General features: G+C 37.2%; 1 protein-coding gene across 1 annotated transcript in view; it reads right to left on the reverse strand.

Moving 5' to 3' along the window:
- Nucleotides 1-3,772: 3,772 nt before the first annotated feature.
- The window catches only part of Gdi (GDP dissociation inhibitor), a 31,010-nt gene continuing 18,137 nt past the window's right edge, over nucleotides 3,773-16,645 (reverse strand). The window contains exons 3-9 of the mRNA XM_071674596.1: nucleotides 16,118-16,296; nucleotides 14,738-14,936; nucleotides 14,396-14,536; nucleotides 13,411-13,570; nucleotides 10,633-10,744; nucleotides 8,565-8,709; nucleotides 3,773-5,102 (exon numbers count right to left, since the gene is read on the reverse strand). Of these exons, the coding sequence (XP_071530697.1) occupies nucleotides 4,907-5,102; nucleotides 8,565-8,709; nucleotides 10,633-10,744; nucleotides 13,411-13,570; nucleotides 14,396-14,536; nucleotides 14,738-14,936; nucleotides 16,118-16,296 (1,132 nt within the window). The 3' untranslated portion in view covers nucleotides 3,773-4,906. The remainder of the gene's footprint in view (nucleotides 5,103-8,564; nucleotides 8,710-10,632; nucleotides 10,745-13,410; nucleotides 13,571-14,395; nucleotides 14,537-14,737; nucleotides 14,937-16,117; nucleotides 16,297-16,645) is intronic.

A 16,645-nucleotide genomic window follows, 5' to 3' on the forward strand; every position in this document is an offset into this window, starting at 1 on the left:
ATGTGGTATGCCGGGGTTGATGTGCTGTCAATGGACTGACCCAGGGCATGAGAAAACATCTGAGGAAAACCATGGATGTGGACAGGGAGCTGTGGTTTCAGTGCATCACACGACAGCCAGAGACTGTGAATGAATGTAGCCTTTTTTGTCCGTCTTCCTGATGCTACCTCGCTGAAGCAGGGGGTAGTGATGATGTTTCCTGTGGGGTGGGGTAGTTCCAGGAATGGATGAAACCAAGCAAGTATAAATATGTACATGTGTATATATGTATATGTCTGTGTATTTGTGTGTATCTGTCGATATGTATATGTGCGTGTACGGGCGTATGTATATATGTGCGTATGCGTGGATGGACCATTCTTTGTCTGTTTCCTATGACAGACATTTCACATGCCCCTTGGGATTAGGGAGAAAGAATACTGCCCATGTATTCCCTGCATGTCGTAGAAGGCAACTAAAATTTGTGGGGGTGGGGGGACTGGAAATCCTCCCCTCCTGTTCTACTTTTCCAAAAGAAGGGACAGAGTGGGAGGCTAAGCGAGGATTTTACTCTTAAACCCTCAGTCAGCTGTTCCTTAGGCTACCTTGCTAATGCAGGAAATGGCAAATATGTATGAATATAAAAAGATTTTTCCAAAAGGAGCAGAGAAAGGGGCCAAGTAACAGATATTCCCTCAAAGGCTCAGTCCTCTGTTCTTAATGCAGGAAATGGCAAACATATATATATATATATATATATATATATATATATATATATATATATATATATATATATTGCGAGGTAGCGCAAGGAAACAGACGAAAGAAATGGCCCAACCCACCCCCATACACATGTATATACATACGTCCACACACGCAAATATACATACCTACACAGCTTTCCATGGTTTACCCCAGACGCTTCACATGCCGATTCAATCCATTGACAGCACATCAACCCCGGTATACCACATCGATCCAATTCACTCTATTCCTTGCCCTCCTTTCACCCTCCTGCATGTTCAGGCCCCGATCACATAAAATCTTTTTCACTCCATCTTTACACCTCCAATTTGGTCTCCCACTTCTCGTTCCCTCCACCTCCGACACATATATCCTCTTGGTCAATCTTTCCTCACTCATTCTCTCCATGTGCCCAAACCATTTCAAAACACCCTCTTCTGCTCTCTCAACCACGCTCTTTTTATTTCCACACATCTCTCTTACTCGATCAAACCACCTCACACCACACATTGTCCTCAAACATCTCATTTCCAGCACATCCATCCTCCTGCGCACAACTCTATCCATAGCCCACGCCTCGCAACCATACAACATTGTTGGAACCACTATAGATATACATATATATATATATATATATATATATATATATATATATATATATATATATATATATCTTTTCTTTCTTTTAAACTATTCGCCATTTCCCGCGTTAGCGAGGTAGCGTTAAGAACAGAGGACTGGGCCTTTTTTGGAATATCCTCACCTGGCCCCCTCTGTTCCTTCTTTTGGAGAAAAAAAAAAAAAAAAAAAAAAAAAAAAAAAAAAAACGAGAGGGGAGGATTCCAGCCCCCCCGCTCCCTCCCCTTTTAGTCGCCTTCTACGACACACAGGGAATACGTGGGAAGTATTCTTAATCCCCTATCCCCAGGGATAATATATATATATATATATATATATATATATATATATATATATATACAGTATAGACAGTATGAATTATGTACATGTGTATATATGTATATGTCTGTGTGTGTATATATAGGTGTACATCGAGATGTATAGGTATGTATATTTGCGTGTGTGGACGTGTATGTATATACATGTGTATGTGGGCGGGTTGGGCCATTCTTTCGTCTGTTTCCTTGCGCTACCTCGCTAACGCGGGAGACAGCGACAAAGCAAAACAAATAAAATATAAATAAATATATCTGGGGATAGGGGAGAAAGAATACTTCCCACGTATTCCCTGCGTGTCGTAGAAGGCGAATAAAAGGGAAGGGAGCGGGGGGCTGGAAATCCTCCCCTCTCATTTTTTTTTAATTTTCTAAAAGAAGGAACAGAGAAGGGGGCCACATGAGGATATTCTCTCAAAGGCCCAGTCTTCTGTTCTAAATGCTACCTCGCTAATGCGGGAAATGGCGAATAGTATTAAAAAAATGTATATATATATATATATATATATATATATATATATATATATATATAATCCCTGGGGATAGGGGAGAAAGAATACTTCCCACGTATTCCCTGCGTGTCGTAGAAGGCGACTAAAAGGGAAGGGAGCGGGGGGCTGGAAATCCTCCCCTCTGGGTTTTTTTTTAATTCTCCAAAAGAAGGAACAGAGAAGGGGGCCAGGTGAGGATATTCCCTCAAAGGCCCAGTCCTCTGTTCTTATCGCTACCTCGCTATTGCGGGAAATGGTGAATAGTATTAATAAAAAAAAAAAAAAATATATATATATATTTTTTTTTCCATACTATTCGCCATTTCCCGCGATAGCGAGGTAGCGTTAAGAACAGAGGACTGGGCCTTTGGGGGAATATCCTCACCTGGCCCCCTTCTCTGTTCCTTCTTTTGGGAAAAAAAAAAAAAAAAAAAAAAAAAAAAAAATTATTTTTATATATCCTCCCCTCCATTCTACTTTTCCAAAAGAAGGAACAGAAAAGGTGGCCAAGTGAAGATTTTTTCCCTCAAACGTTCAGTCATCTGTTCCTTACGCTCCCTTGCTGTCACGGGAAATGGTGAATACATATATGAAAAAAATATACATACACACACACACACACACATATATATATATTTTATCCCTGGGGATAGGGGAGAATGAATACTTCCCATGTATTCCCTGCGTGTCGTAGAAGGCGACTAAAAGGGAAGGGAGTGGGGAGCTGGAAATCCTCCCCCTTTTTTTTTTTTTCCAAAAGAAAGAACAGAGAAGGGGGCCAGGTGAGGATATTCCCTCAAAGGCCCAGTCCTCTGTTCTTAACGCTACCTCGCTAATGCGGGAAATGGCGAATAGTATGAAAAAAAAAAATATTATATATATATATATATCACTTCAACCACATTTACAACACAGTCCTTTTTTCAAAACTCATTATTTTTCAAACCCTCAAGTCAGGTACCCCTTCCAAATTTAGTCTCTCTGCCTCTTGTATCTCTGTAACTTGGTATCTTTCTTACACAGATTACTTCACCTAAGGCAGGCAACTACATCTCATCAAACATCAGAAAGTTTCTTTTAATATAACATTTGCTTCATGTTTAATATTTATAAAATAATATTTCAAAAAGTTTCAAGATTTGATGAAGGGTTTTAAACACCAATAAATGAGCTTTTGGAGATTTCATGTATCGTTTTCAAGATAATGAATTTCTAATGAGATGATTTATAATCATATGTTTTGTGTACAGTTAACATCATCAGCAGTTTCCTACTGGGAACATATAAATGATAAATTGTAGGAAACTTGTTGCTCTCATGTTTAAATACCTTCAATCAATACTATGTGCTGGGCAATGCTGGCAGGTGTTGATAATTAAGGTACACTAAGAGCTGGTCACTCATTTCCAGACAATGCTAATTATTTCTTGGCCATAAGGATGCCATTTCACAATGAACAGTAGCATGACCTGAAGGTAGCTTGGATCTTTTTTTATAAAAAAAACATTTCATCCACTGGTCAGTTCTGAAGAGATATGATGTCACAAAAGTCATATTTAAACCATATTACAATACTCTGTGCAACTCAAAGGAAAGTAAAAGAACTTATTGTGTTATCCTTTAACCTGGAATGACTTACATATGAAAGCATACAGATGTCAAAATAAGTTGGACAACTTGCATATCCCAATGATGGAAAGCTGTGCAAAAAGTGACCAGCAGTTTTAGCATATAAGTACAGTACAAAAACAATATGACATGCTAGCCAGATTAAATACCAAATGATAGACCCACTGATCAAGTTACAATAACTTCTCAAGTATGCTAACCCAAAGTGAAAATTGAGCGATGCAAGTAGTTGCAACAGTGTTTGTCAATATGTGTTGTGTGACATATGAGCTGCAACTTGGTGCAAGTCATACATGATAATATTAAAGAATATTTACCACACAACATTTTTTTTTTTTATTTCACTCATGATTTTGTCCTCCCATGATCATGTCAAGATTCTCTCAAAATAGTGTGATCTCTTGCCCTCTGCCTTATGCCCAAGATAACCTGATATGCCTAAACTGGACTATACATGTATACATAAGGTTTAGACTGAGGAATGTGATAACACAGGGTTCAAGGTCACATACATACCAGATTTGACTTTAAATATTTCATAACCATAAAAATCCTTACAAAACAATTGTCTAATTTCTTTAGCTACTCTTCATAATCCTGACTGCCATGATTTTGTTTTTTCGACCAGCATTACAAGTATAAACATCAATAAAAAATCCTCAAATACCTCTCACTGCCATCTACTGCACACAGATAATGCCAACCAAGAAAGCAGTCGTGGCAGCCACTCTCATAACGCTTCCAGGGGAAGGTAACAAGCAGTGAACTAACAATATCAAAGCAGCCTTAAATCATTACAATTCACTAATCAGCCTTTTCTACACTGTATAGTGTATATTCACAACATTAATTACAAATCTCTCCAAATGCAATAAAAAAATTAATCAAATAACTCATTACTTTGGTATAAACACATGAAAAAAATCCTGATGATTGTGTACATGACTTCTTCATGAAGCATCTGAGAGCTAGCTCTAAGATCACAATCTGGAGGTCCCACTGCCAGCCAGTTTAGTAAGGAATGCAGCATTCACACTGGTAATGGTGATGACTTGTCCAAGACCAAAGCTGCACAACCTTTAAGCACCAGCCAGCTGCTGAGTAAGCACATTACATATCTTCATCCCCCAGATTATGCTTCACCTTACTGAAGTCGAAATCTTCTCCTATACCTCGACGGTAGATTGAGAGAACATCCAAACATGTAGTTTCAAAATGAGAGGTGGCATCATATGATTCTGAAATAAATATCTGGCTTTCTTGACCATCTTCAACTGGCTTATAAATGGGGGAGACAGTCACGAACCTATAAGAGAAAAAATGAAGAGCTTTTAGTGTTATATCCAACAAAATAAACGAACTTCTTTCAATCAAATTTCATCTCACCCAAAGTGCTGAAGAAAAACAATCAGCGTACACTTCAATTAAAGTATAGCTTCCCACATTCAACATAACACTCTCAAAACTTACTTTAACTAAAAGTTGTAGTCTTCTTTTATTGGCTATACCGAAAACAACCCAACTATACAATATATAGTTTCTCTTTACATAATCCTCACTAAAAACACTACATCCTACAAACTGAGGTTCACTGAGCATGAAGCACCAAGCGCTGGAGGTAAATCTTTACAATTCATTATTACCACACTTTACACTAAAACACAGGTAGTTTCAGCAAAAATATTGTATAATCCCATTCAAGTATTTATTCAAGTCAATTAGGATAGAATATTATAATAATACAAGTTTTTCTTTAACTGAAAATCATTCAAGAAGAGATTAAGGTAACACCTTTTGAACTATGTAAGAAAGCAAAAGTTGATTGTTTGTCATGATATCCCATTTTCCAATGTAATACATACATCATTTCAGTAAAAATATTACATTTCTGTGAATGTATTATATAAAGCACGGTATGAACAGAACATCATTGTAAGATACAAGTGCACCACCGATTTTCCAGCAACTAATGGTTTGGCACCTCCTTTAGTCCGGACAAAATTACATGAGGGAACTTGAAATTACCGCGGCTACCAGACTAGTTTACAGGGTGGCCACAGATGGCGTTGTGTGTAGGGTGCACTTATTTACATTCTTTACACTGCACTTGTTGGTAGCGATACCACAATTCTGCGAGATTCTTAGCTTATTTTGCTTAAATTCAACCCTAGCTATGGCTTCTAAGACATATGAGAGTGTCAGGCGTGGTGTCAGATGTAAACAACAGTCCATATCGATCCAAGATAAAGTAGAACTGTTGAAAAAAAATGGACTTTGGTGTTTCAGTGAGTAAGCTGTGTGACATCTACAGTATTGGTTCATCAACTGTTTATAATATAAAGAAGCAAAGGGTTCATCAATTGTTTATGATATAAAGAAGCAAAGGGAGAAAATATTGAAATTCTATGCAGACAGCGATTCCAAGACGCATATGATGATTGGAAAACTATGAAAGATGGTAAGAGTACTGAGCATGATCGAGTGATGATGGAACGGTTTTGACAGCGTTGGAGTGATGGAGTGGACTTTTCAGGTAGCATGATAATGGACTAGGCTAAGTTATTCCATCAAGAACTTAAATTACAACATGAGCGTGACTATAGTGAAGAATGGCTTCAATATTTATTCAATTTAATATTTGTTTAATTTAAATTTCTAGCAGTCCATGGTATACTTTAGACACATGGAAAATGTTTAATTAGTGGGTTAGAGGTGTGTTGAATTATTATATGTGACCACAGTTGGTCCAGCAAAATGGCTAACCTGGCAAGGCTTTGGAACCAAGAGTGCTGGAAAATCGGTGGTGTGCCTGTAACAGTATTCTAAAAAAAAAAGCTATCAAAAAAATGAATAGCATCTCTTGAACATCGATAGGTTAGGTAAAGTCTTTTGTTTTCGCCACATATTTTATTCTTTTTACACTGGAATACATTGGAGAAAAATCACAGTTATTGTGAATGAAAGTAAGGGTATTAAGTTTAGCTAGGGAGAGAGACAGGCTGGTTGGAACTTGAGTTTGAGTGGAGAGAACCTGGAGAAAATGGAGTGGTTTCGATACTTTACCTGGGAATGGAAATGGCAGCAAAAGGAACCATGGGAGCTGAATTAAGCAACAGATAAGGTGAGGGGTAAAGTTCTGGATGCAATGAGGAGTGGGTAGAAAGGTCACTATGTAAAGGTAAAGAAAGGTACATATGAGTGTATAGTAGTCACCAACATTGCTGAAAAAAAATAATGTGGAGAGGGAGGTTGATCGAGAAACAACAGGATAAGATACAGGCATGGTAGTAGGAAGACCATGGTTGTGACAGCAGAAGAGGATGTACTGATATGGATTGGGTATATAAAAAGGATTGTGGAGATAATGTCTATGGGTCTATGGGCTATCAGGGGTGGAAACAAGGAGACAATAAAGATGGACGACAAGATAGATGAATGGAGTGGATGCTGAGTAATCAGGGCCTGAACATGCAAGTGGGTATGAGGCATGCTTGGGTAGAGATAATTGGGGCAACACTGCATATAGTTGAAATGCTCTTAATGAGCTGAACAAGGGCATATAAAACTGATGGGAAACCAAAGAAAGGCTTGTGAGGCTTGGCTGTGGATTAGGGCTCTGGTTTTGCTGCATTATACATATTAGTGAGCGAGCAGATGTGAGCAAATGAAGCCGTTCTTTGTTTCTTCCTGGCACCACCTCAATGCATGGGAAAGTGAACAAGTGTGACAAAAAGAATTATTAGCCATGTAATGAGCTAATAATTCTTTCACTTTAAAAAAGCAAAAATAATATTTTACACTTAAAGAAAGCAAAAATAGTTTACTATTTTTTTCTAAGTGCATCTTATCAATGCATAAGTACTTATGTGGAAATCCTTGACTGGTAAAAGCATATTTCAAGTAAAAAGAGGTAAATCATGTATATGTGAATCGGTCTCTTTGTCAGTTCAGAACTAACACTCTATCCAATCACAAGTGCATATAATTATGCAGCTTTGTATGAATTACTTCTGCAGAACTGCAGTCCTCAATCCTGAGATACTGAAAACCAAAGATACATATCTGTTTGTGCCACTTCCCACTACTGAAGAAGCATTCTGTAGCACAAGATGAACTAAAGGTTTGATGCACGAACTAAAACTACCAATCCTGCCAATCCCAGAATGAATTTTGTATTACTGTCATAACATATCCACATTTAACTTCATTAAAATGTTATATATGATAAAACTGTGGTGACAACTTTTTATCAATAATTTCAAAGAGCAATCTTCCCTCACTTCTACCTTCACCTCCAAGCATTATCCTAATTTTTTTCAACTTAGACTTTTCTTCCAATTCTTCGAAGAACATAATACAATATAGAGGGATTGAGGGAAAAAGAATGAAATAATACTCTTTCTTAGTGGGCATGCAATAAGGAATAGATACATCATTTTCCTTTCACTGGTGGTAACTTTTTATGTTTGGGTTTGGTAGCAGTCACCTCAACAGGGTAAATTTCTGACCAACTGCAGTTATTAAATCTGCTACACCACTGGTGCACTGTATAATGCCTTTACTGACCACACAGGATGTACAAACAATAGGAAGACATTATGTCCTTATCAGAGTAAAAATCTTGGAAAATGGCAAAAAATAATTTTTCATTCAAATTTTCCTATCCTGCCACACACTAAACACAAATCATAAAATGGTTTTTAGCAGCACTAGCAATTACTTGCCATCTTAAATGTCTTTCACTGAAAACATCTTAAACAATACTCACTTTTGCTTAATGGGTCCCAACAGGTTAAGGCCAGGTAAGATCTCTGCCTCTGGGTTGTCAGTCTCAACGGTAGTGCTCACCATAGCAATAAACCACCCCTTGGCTGCTACTTGGTGTGTGTATGACACCAAAGATACATAGATATCTAGCAAAAAAGAGAGACAGAAGAAGCATTCAAGTAACTTCCAAACTTGATTCATAAAACCTATTTCATCAACACTTAACCCTTACACTCCAGCATACAATTGATATGACACTGACTTACGACAGGGAGAGAGACTTTACAGAATATATATCTATATCATACGTTACTGAAGAATACCAGACCCATAAGGGAGGAAGGACAGCTGGGTGGACTGTGGATCAACTGCTGTGACCAGGATTCGAACCTATGTAGGCTTTACCCTGGGCAGCCCATGCATGTATCACGATCAGAAATATTAAGGAGATCTCCCAGTATTGCATTTAATGAGCTTCTTCACTAAGGCATTCATATAGTTTTTTTCTGGTACCCATTTGTTAAGTTACCAATTTAATGATTCAGTAACTTCCTTACAGTTTTTGTCTGGTTTTTAATGTTACTCTTTATGCTTTATATCCATGACCAGGTATATATTACCATGAATCTCTCTCTTCTTCATTCTCCTGTGTAGAATTCAAGTTCTGGTTTTGCCTGTAAGGTGTTTCTCTGTTCCCTCTAACATGTCTATTTCCATCTACTTAATTGGTGACCATTCAATACAACAGTATTCATTTTTACTTTATAGGTATTAAACATCATGATTAGCTTCCTGTTGCTTGTTGTTGAAGTACTCAAGTCATTACTTGGCTTAAAAGCATTATTTCAAGTTCAAGTGTTTCTTATAAAAATAATCCTGGCATTGAAATATTGCGAACACTGTTACATGACTTTTTCATTATGCTCTTTTTTGCCCATTCATATTTCTTTCCACATATCTTTGCAATGTTTTGTAAGTCTTTTCATCTCCCACTGTTTGTATTCTCGTCTCTTCAGCAAAATATAACTATACTCTCAAACATCCTTAACACTGTCTGATATCTCAATTACAACGTCTGATATCTCAATTACAAAGAATACTGAAGCTAGCACCATCCTTGCAGGACAACTGAAAACAAATCTTGTCAATCATATTTCCACTTGCAACCAATCTGAACTTTCTTTTGGTCAGAAACCCTTTGACCCATTTTTCTACCTTCCTTTTAATGTTTTGTCTTGCAACTTTCAGTTATACTCCACATTTTATAAAGGCAAACTCTTAGGCAAAATCCAGAAAAATTGTGCTCATTCTCTTGATCACTTTCTAAAATACCTGAATTAGATGCAACATTAGGCTTCCTAGTGTAGCTACAGTGGTTCTTTAGCAATTTGAACCCCCCTTTGTGTACTTGTGCAATATGTGCCATCTTATGTGCATTCATCATGCTGAAATGATTTGTTCTTCATCTCAAAATCATTATGAGAAGTTATACTAATGTATTCATCTTTTTCTAGAAATATTACTGGAATTCCATCAAGCACCAGTGCTGAGTTCTTTCCAAGTTTATCAGTTGCTTCAACTGTATGTCTTCCTGATACATTAATGCCTACAAGCTCTTGTTATGTTATAGTATTAAATATTTCATTATCAATATCTTCATTCTCTATATCTATTCTATCTACATCTTTGACACCTGTTCCTAAATGGAACTCCCTCAAGGGGGTTGCCTCAACAATAGTCTCATGAGGGTGAACTCCAGTGCCGTATTCTACCCTTTAGTGCCTTGCCCTTATCAGATCAGTGGCAGAGGGGATACTAAGTAGGTATACAAACTGGGTAGTAATAGTTGGTAGGATAGGTAGAAGCCCAACAAACACTGCACTAGAGCTACCCTCTGCCAATGGCATGTTAAGGGTGAGGCACTAAAGGATAAGAGGTAGCATTGAAGCTCACCAGTTATGTAGACTGCCCTTGAGGGAGTTCCTGAAGGGAACAGGCATAAGATATACAGATAGATAGATAGTGGAGAAACCAGTGGGCAAATCAATCTTATTTCCAATAATTCTTACCTGAATTCCTGTTAACTTGTTTCTGTGGGATGATGATCTGTGTAGAGAGGGCATCTTTTGTGTTGGTTACTGGATGATCCATCAAGCAGATTGCTCGTACCACCTGCCCAACCTAATAGGCAATATCTCTTAAGTTAATACAGAGTTAACGAAAAAATTTAAATATACAAACTAAAGAAGTTAAGAGTAAATGTGAATAAGAGCAAGGTTATAAGGTACAGTAGGGTTGAGGGTCAAGTCAATTGGGAGGTAAGTTTGAATGGAGAAAAACTGGAGGAAGTAAAGTGTTTTAGATATCTGGAAGTGGATCTGGCAGCGGATGGAACCATGGAAGCGGAAGTGAATCTTAGGGTGGGGGAGGGGGCGAAAATTCTGGGAGCCTTGAAGAATGTGTGGAAGTCGAGAACATTATCTCGGAAAGCAAAAATGGGTATGTTTGAAGGAATAGTGGTTCCAACAATGTTGTATGGTTGCGAGGCGTGGGCTATGGATAGAGTTGTGTGCAGGAGGGTGGATGTGCTGGAAATGAGATGTTTGAGGACAATGTGTGGTGTGAGGTGGTTTGATCGAGTAAGTAATGTAAGGGTAAGAGAGATGTGTGGAAATAAAAAGAGCGTGGTTGAGAGAGCAGAAGAGGATGTTTTGAAATGGTTTGGGCACATGGAGAGAATGAGTGAGGAAAGATTGACCAAGAGGATATATGTGTCAGAGGTGGAGGGAACGAGGAGAAGTGGGAGACCAAATTGGAGGTGGAAAGATGGAGTGAAAAAGATTATGTGTGATTGGGGCCTGAACATGCAGGAGGGTGAAAGGAGGGCAAGGAATAGAGTGAACTGGATAGATGTGGTATACTGGGGTTGACGTGCTGTCAGTGGATTGAATCAGGGCATGTGAAGCGTCTGGGGTAAACCATGGAAAGTTGTGTGGGGCCTGGATGTGGAAAGGGAGCTGTGGTTTCAGGCATTATTGCATGACAGCTAGAGACTGAGTGTGAACGAATGGGGCATTCGTTGTCTTTTCCTAGTGCTACCTCGCACAAATAAGGGGGGAGGGGGATGGTATTCCACGTGTGGTGGAGTGGCGATGGGAATGAATAAAGGCAGACAGTGTGAATTGTGTGCATGGGTATATATGTATGTGTCTGTGTGTGTATATATATGTGTACATTGAGATGTATAGGTATGTATATTTGCGTGTGTGGACGTGTATGTATATACATTGTGTATGGGGGTGGGTTGGGCCATTTCTTTTGTCTGTTTCCTTGCGCTACCTCGCAAACGTGGGAGACAGCGACAAAGCAAAATAAAAAAAAATAAAAATAAACTAAAATCCCTAAAATACAGCCTGGGGTTGTCAAGTGAAAAATCTGAACTGCAACAATAACCCTTTCAAGCATGCTATTGTCTCAAAAACGTAATTACAAAATAACTTAAAAATGATAACTACAGTAATAACCAAGCACATTTAAAGAAGGTCAATAGTTGTGGATGGGCTGTGTGTGTTGTTGGAAACTTGAAACCTATACCCCTAACCCTCTAGTACCAAAAAATACAAGAAGCAATTGTGTTCCTTACGGTTCCCCCTGCAAGATAAAAATATAACTTGCAAAAAGGCAATGATATTGTCTTTTATATGTGCTACAAATTTAATCAAGCTTCCCACCTTCAGCACTCTTAAGTTACATTACTTGTAAAAAATAATTTTTTCTAATAATTAAGAAAACTTGCTCAAATATGCACCTCAAAACCTTATCAGATTGTTGTCTTCACACAGTTTACAAGATGAGTAGAGGTCTAGAGGGTCAAAAAGGCTAAGATCTCAGTTACATAAGCATATTCTTAATTTTGCTGCAAGCTGGATTTGAGGGTCATTAGCGAAGGGGTTAATGGTGGGGTGAGTAATGGTGGCACACACACATACACAACCTCACTCTCTACATTTCTAAACACATCCAATGACCTACCGAGTGATTCTGAAAACCATTTTAGTATATATGACAAGGTACAAGTCATACAGCACATGGACCTACCATAGCCTAATCATGGGTTTCCTCATCCCATTTAGTTTATGATGAAAGTAATGTGTTCTCTACAATATATAAATTTACAAACAAAGCATTTACCTTCTATCTCCTTTTCAATCTACACAAATCTTTCTGAATCTTTCAGTCTAATCATTTTCCCTTTAATATTATACATTTTCCTTTGTCCTATACAAAACTTTGATTGCAATTATTTTGCTCCTCCTTTCTCTATTTTCTAATTGCTGCCTGGCTCCTGTTTTGTCTATCTTTTCCACAGAAAATTTCCATCATCTTTGGCCTTTAGTTCTTTCACAGAACTATCTCTCATCTTTGGCCTTTGGTTCTTCACAGAACCATCTCTCATCTCTGTCCCCTTTTCTTTATATCATAACAATGTAATCCCTATAGAAGCATGTAAAAGGTTTGACTTGTGACTGAAATCTGTCTCAGATGAACTAAGAGTGTATAACTATATCATGCTGGTGGCAACAGAAAAGAATAGTCTTATTCATCAAACATGACCTTCAATGAGCTGATCTTGCTGGCCAACACAGCAAAAGCTCAACAAAGATAGGTAATCTTCTGGCTCCCTTAATATAGACTTTGCAAACTTTTATAATAAAATTATTTAGCAAATATAAACTTTAACTTCTTGATCATAATACTATAATCCATGGGTATGATAGCATGACCTTCAACCTGACCCTTATGGGTGGAGTTACAGGCCAGACCTCTTACTCATGGGATTAACTTACCTTTTCCACTCTGTCAGGCACATATGATGGATCGCAGTACACCTGCTTGCATTTGGCCGTCTCATTTCCAGATCGCACACCAACTACCTTACCATCCTCCATAACTATTTCATCGATTGGCTTGTCCAGCATATAGGTACCTCCATAGATTGCAGACAACCTAAAAATGGACATATGAATAGACCAAAACAAAAACAGTAAACAAATTCTAAGAAAAAAAATATACTCAGTTCATTATGAGGCAGGGATAACTATAGCTATCTTGAAACTCAGAAGCATCCTCCAAGAATAAACATTAAAATAGGGTTTCTTAACTAGGAGGTAATTTCCCAGAGAGGAAATACTTAATAAGGCTGATCCTGAATTTTCATATTCCACATCCTTTCCAAACCTCAACATTCACATGTTTCAATGAAAAAAAATTTCATATGTATTTTTTGTCCACTACTTTCACTGTAATAACATGTAGGAGTTTTGTATATGTTTCAGTGCAATGCTCTTAAAAAGTGCAAGAGTACCTTTTTTTCCTATCACAATCAATATCATTCATTGATACTATTTTCACAGCAGAAAAAAAATAAGTTTATAAAATTACCAGCCACACAAGTCAGAGACAGTGTTGTCAAAGTCAGGCACTGGCAATACTGCAATCCCGCCATAGTCATTAGCTGCCTAACCCTCAAAATTCATGTAACATACTTAGCGGCATATAAGTTACTTTGGTTTATAATACGAAGCATCCCTGAAGTGGTCATGAATATGCTGTAAAAAAAAAAAAAAAAAAAAAAAAAAAAAAAAAAAAAAAACTGACCATATCTGAAATGTGAAACATTATTTCTATTCAAAAGATAAAGATCTGAAATAAGAATATGTTCACAACTCAATGGTTTGCCTAAAGAAACAAAAACCCATTCTAAAAGATTTGCAGTTCACGAGAAATGACCCCACAAAACTATAATATGCATTGTAGAATCTGACAACTTACCTAGCAAAACCTTGAGGAAGTTCACCAAGACCATATAGAGGATAGAGGTATGGTGATTTACCATAGCGAGCAAGTGAGTCACTGTACAACTTGATTCTCTTCAAGGTTTCACCGGCTGGCCAATTCAAATATTCATCATCTCTGAAGAAAGAAATTAGAAACCACTTAAGTAATTTTTTCTTTGCAAATTCATAAAAATTATCTTCTGTATACAAAATTATCAAACAGATGATGTGTGACATGTTGTGAAACAAAGACAAGTAAAAAATGAGTATAGAAAAAGTACAGAAGGAAAAAAAATGAATGAGCCATCTAAATACAAATACAGCCTAAACTTCTCACCTGTAAAGTGCCAGAGCATGTCCTGTGAAGTCAATGGTGTTCTTATCAAGATTATAATGAGTAAATACTGCACTCATAGTGGTGGTCTTGGGATCAAAACATGGCATAGCTTTCCAGGTACAAGGATCATCATCTCTGTAATCCTGGGCAAACACTAGGAAATTCTTGAACCTCCGTTTCTCAAACATACCCATCAAATCTGTAGCAAATAAATTTTTCATTCAACTTAATACACTAGAATGGGAAAAATTTTGTACAATTTTAAGAAACAAACTATTCAATTTAGGTTAGTATCAACACGAAGATATCTATTATTTTCCACTGGTCTCATTTATAAGGAGCTATTCAAATGCACACTTGCAAAAATTAATATCCCATATATCCAGTGTCCTTAAGCAAACTGTCTTCAAGACTAATAAAAGTGCTTCTAAATTTTTTATTCTGCAAACTTCATCTTTCTAATCAAACTAAGGTCCCTATTGACACTTATATCAAGTCACAGAATGAGTCTATTTCACATAACTAAAAACCACTTCTTTGACATCACCTTCTAAAGTAGCTATGACAAATATTTCACACATTTGCCCATCTCTTATGGTTTACCTCTTCACCCTGTATCTTCAACTGTATTATCACAGATCTTCCTAACCAATCTACTATCATCTGTTATGCATAAGACTATTTCAAGGGAAAGGTGATCTCATTCAAGTAAAGATGATCCCTCTTGGTAAGGCTTTTCCTGCATGGCTAATTTTAATGAGAGGAAGTGGTTCACTATTCAAGGCTGAATTAATATCAATCTGGGATTAAAAGGGTGATGGTAGACCAGCAGTTCTTCAGACAATGTCCAAAACAACATATTAGTTTATGTATATGTATGTATGAGTCTGCATGTATACTGTATATACATACAATACTTTTTTATTCTCACCCTTCTTAAATGTTGAAGGCTCCAAAAAAGTTAAAGCCTCTCACTCCATCCTTCCATCTACTTGTTCTCCCACCCCCCACCACTTCCATGTATATACTCAGTCTCTCTCTGCTTATCAATTTTTTGATATGTACATAATTTTAGTCAGTCTCTCTTTGATAATATCCGTGTGTCTAAACTACTTCAACATGTGAATAAATCCTACCAGAGGAGTTATTCAACTCTGCCTGTTCAAGGTCATACTACACATGGAAAGCCACCTTTAGCAAGGTTGTATCACTGGGAGTACTATCTTCTTAAAGAACTTCTCACTCCAAAGGAATCTTATTCCCTCTGCCACGTAAAGGCATGCTGCTTTAAGCAGCAGGAGCCTTTGTAAGGTACTTAACACAATCTTCCATAGAAACTGGTCTTAGGGTACTTATAAACAAATAAAAATAAAATCTTACCAGATGTTAATGCTTCTTTCTCATCAGCAGGAACTTTAGATATTCTGTTACCCTTATATACATAACTACCCTCAACAGATTTGAACTCCAGGTAACGGGTGACACCAGTGTGGATGAGAAGCTTCACTAGTTGACCATTAGCCATCAGAAATTTTGGAATGAGATCAACATTCCAGTCCCTGAAAAAAGTTAAGCAAGAGACAAAAGTCACAAGTGAACATTTTTCCAACAATCTTGGCATACAAAAATTCTTAATTCATATAGGCAAAACTTCCTTTATCTTTTACACATCTAAGTTCAATCTACTAATCAATCTCAAACTAAATCCCTTCAGTTTGAAACATTTTATCACACTTTCAGATGCAAAGTAAACACCATCATACTATGGAAGAGAATGGTCATGTCAGCAAAAAGAAAAAAAAAAAAGGATAAATAGGAGTAATATATACATTTGGACCATTCAAATACACTGCAAGAGGGGTTCCTTCCAATATATACATAAAAATTCTACCAGTGCTAAATAACGAG

This window comes from Panulirus ornatus, chromosome 20 (assembly GCF_036320965.1).
Source record: "Panulirus ornatus isolate Po-2019 chromosome 20, ASM3632096v1, whole genome shotgun sequence".
In the NCBI taxonomy this organism is placed as follows: Eukaryota; Metazoa; Arthropoda; class Malacostraca; order Decapoda; family Palinuridae; genus Panulirus; species Panulirus ornatus.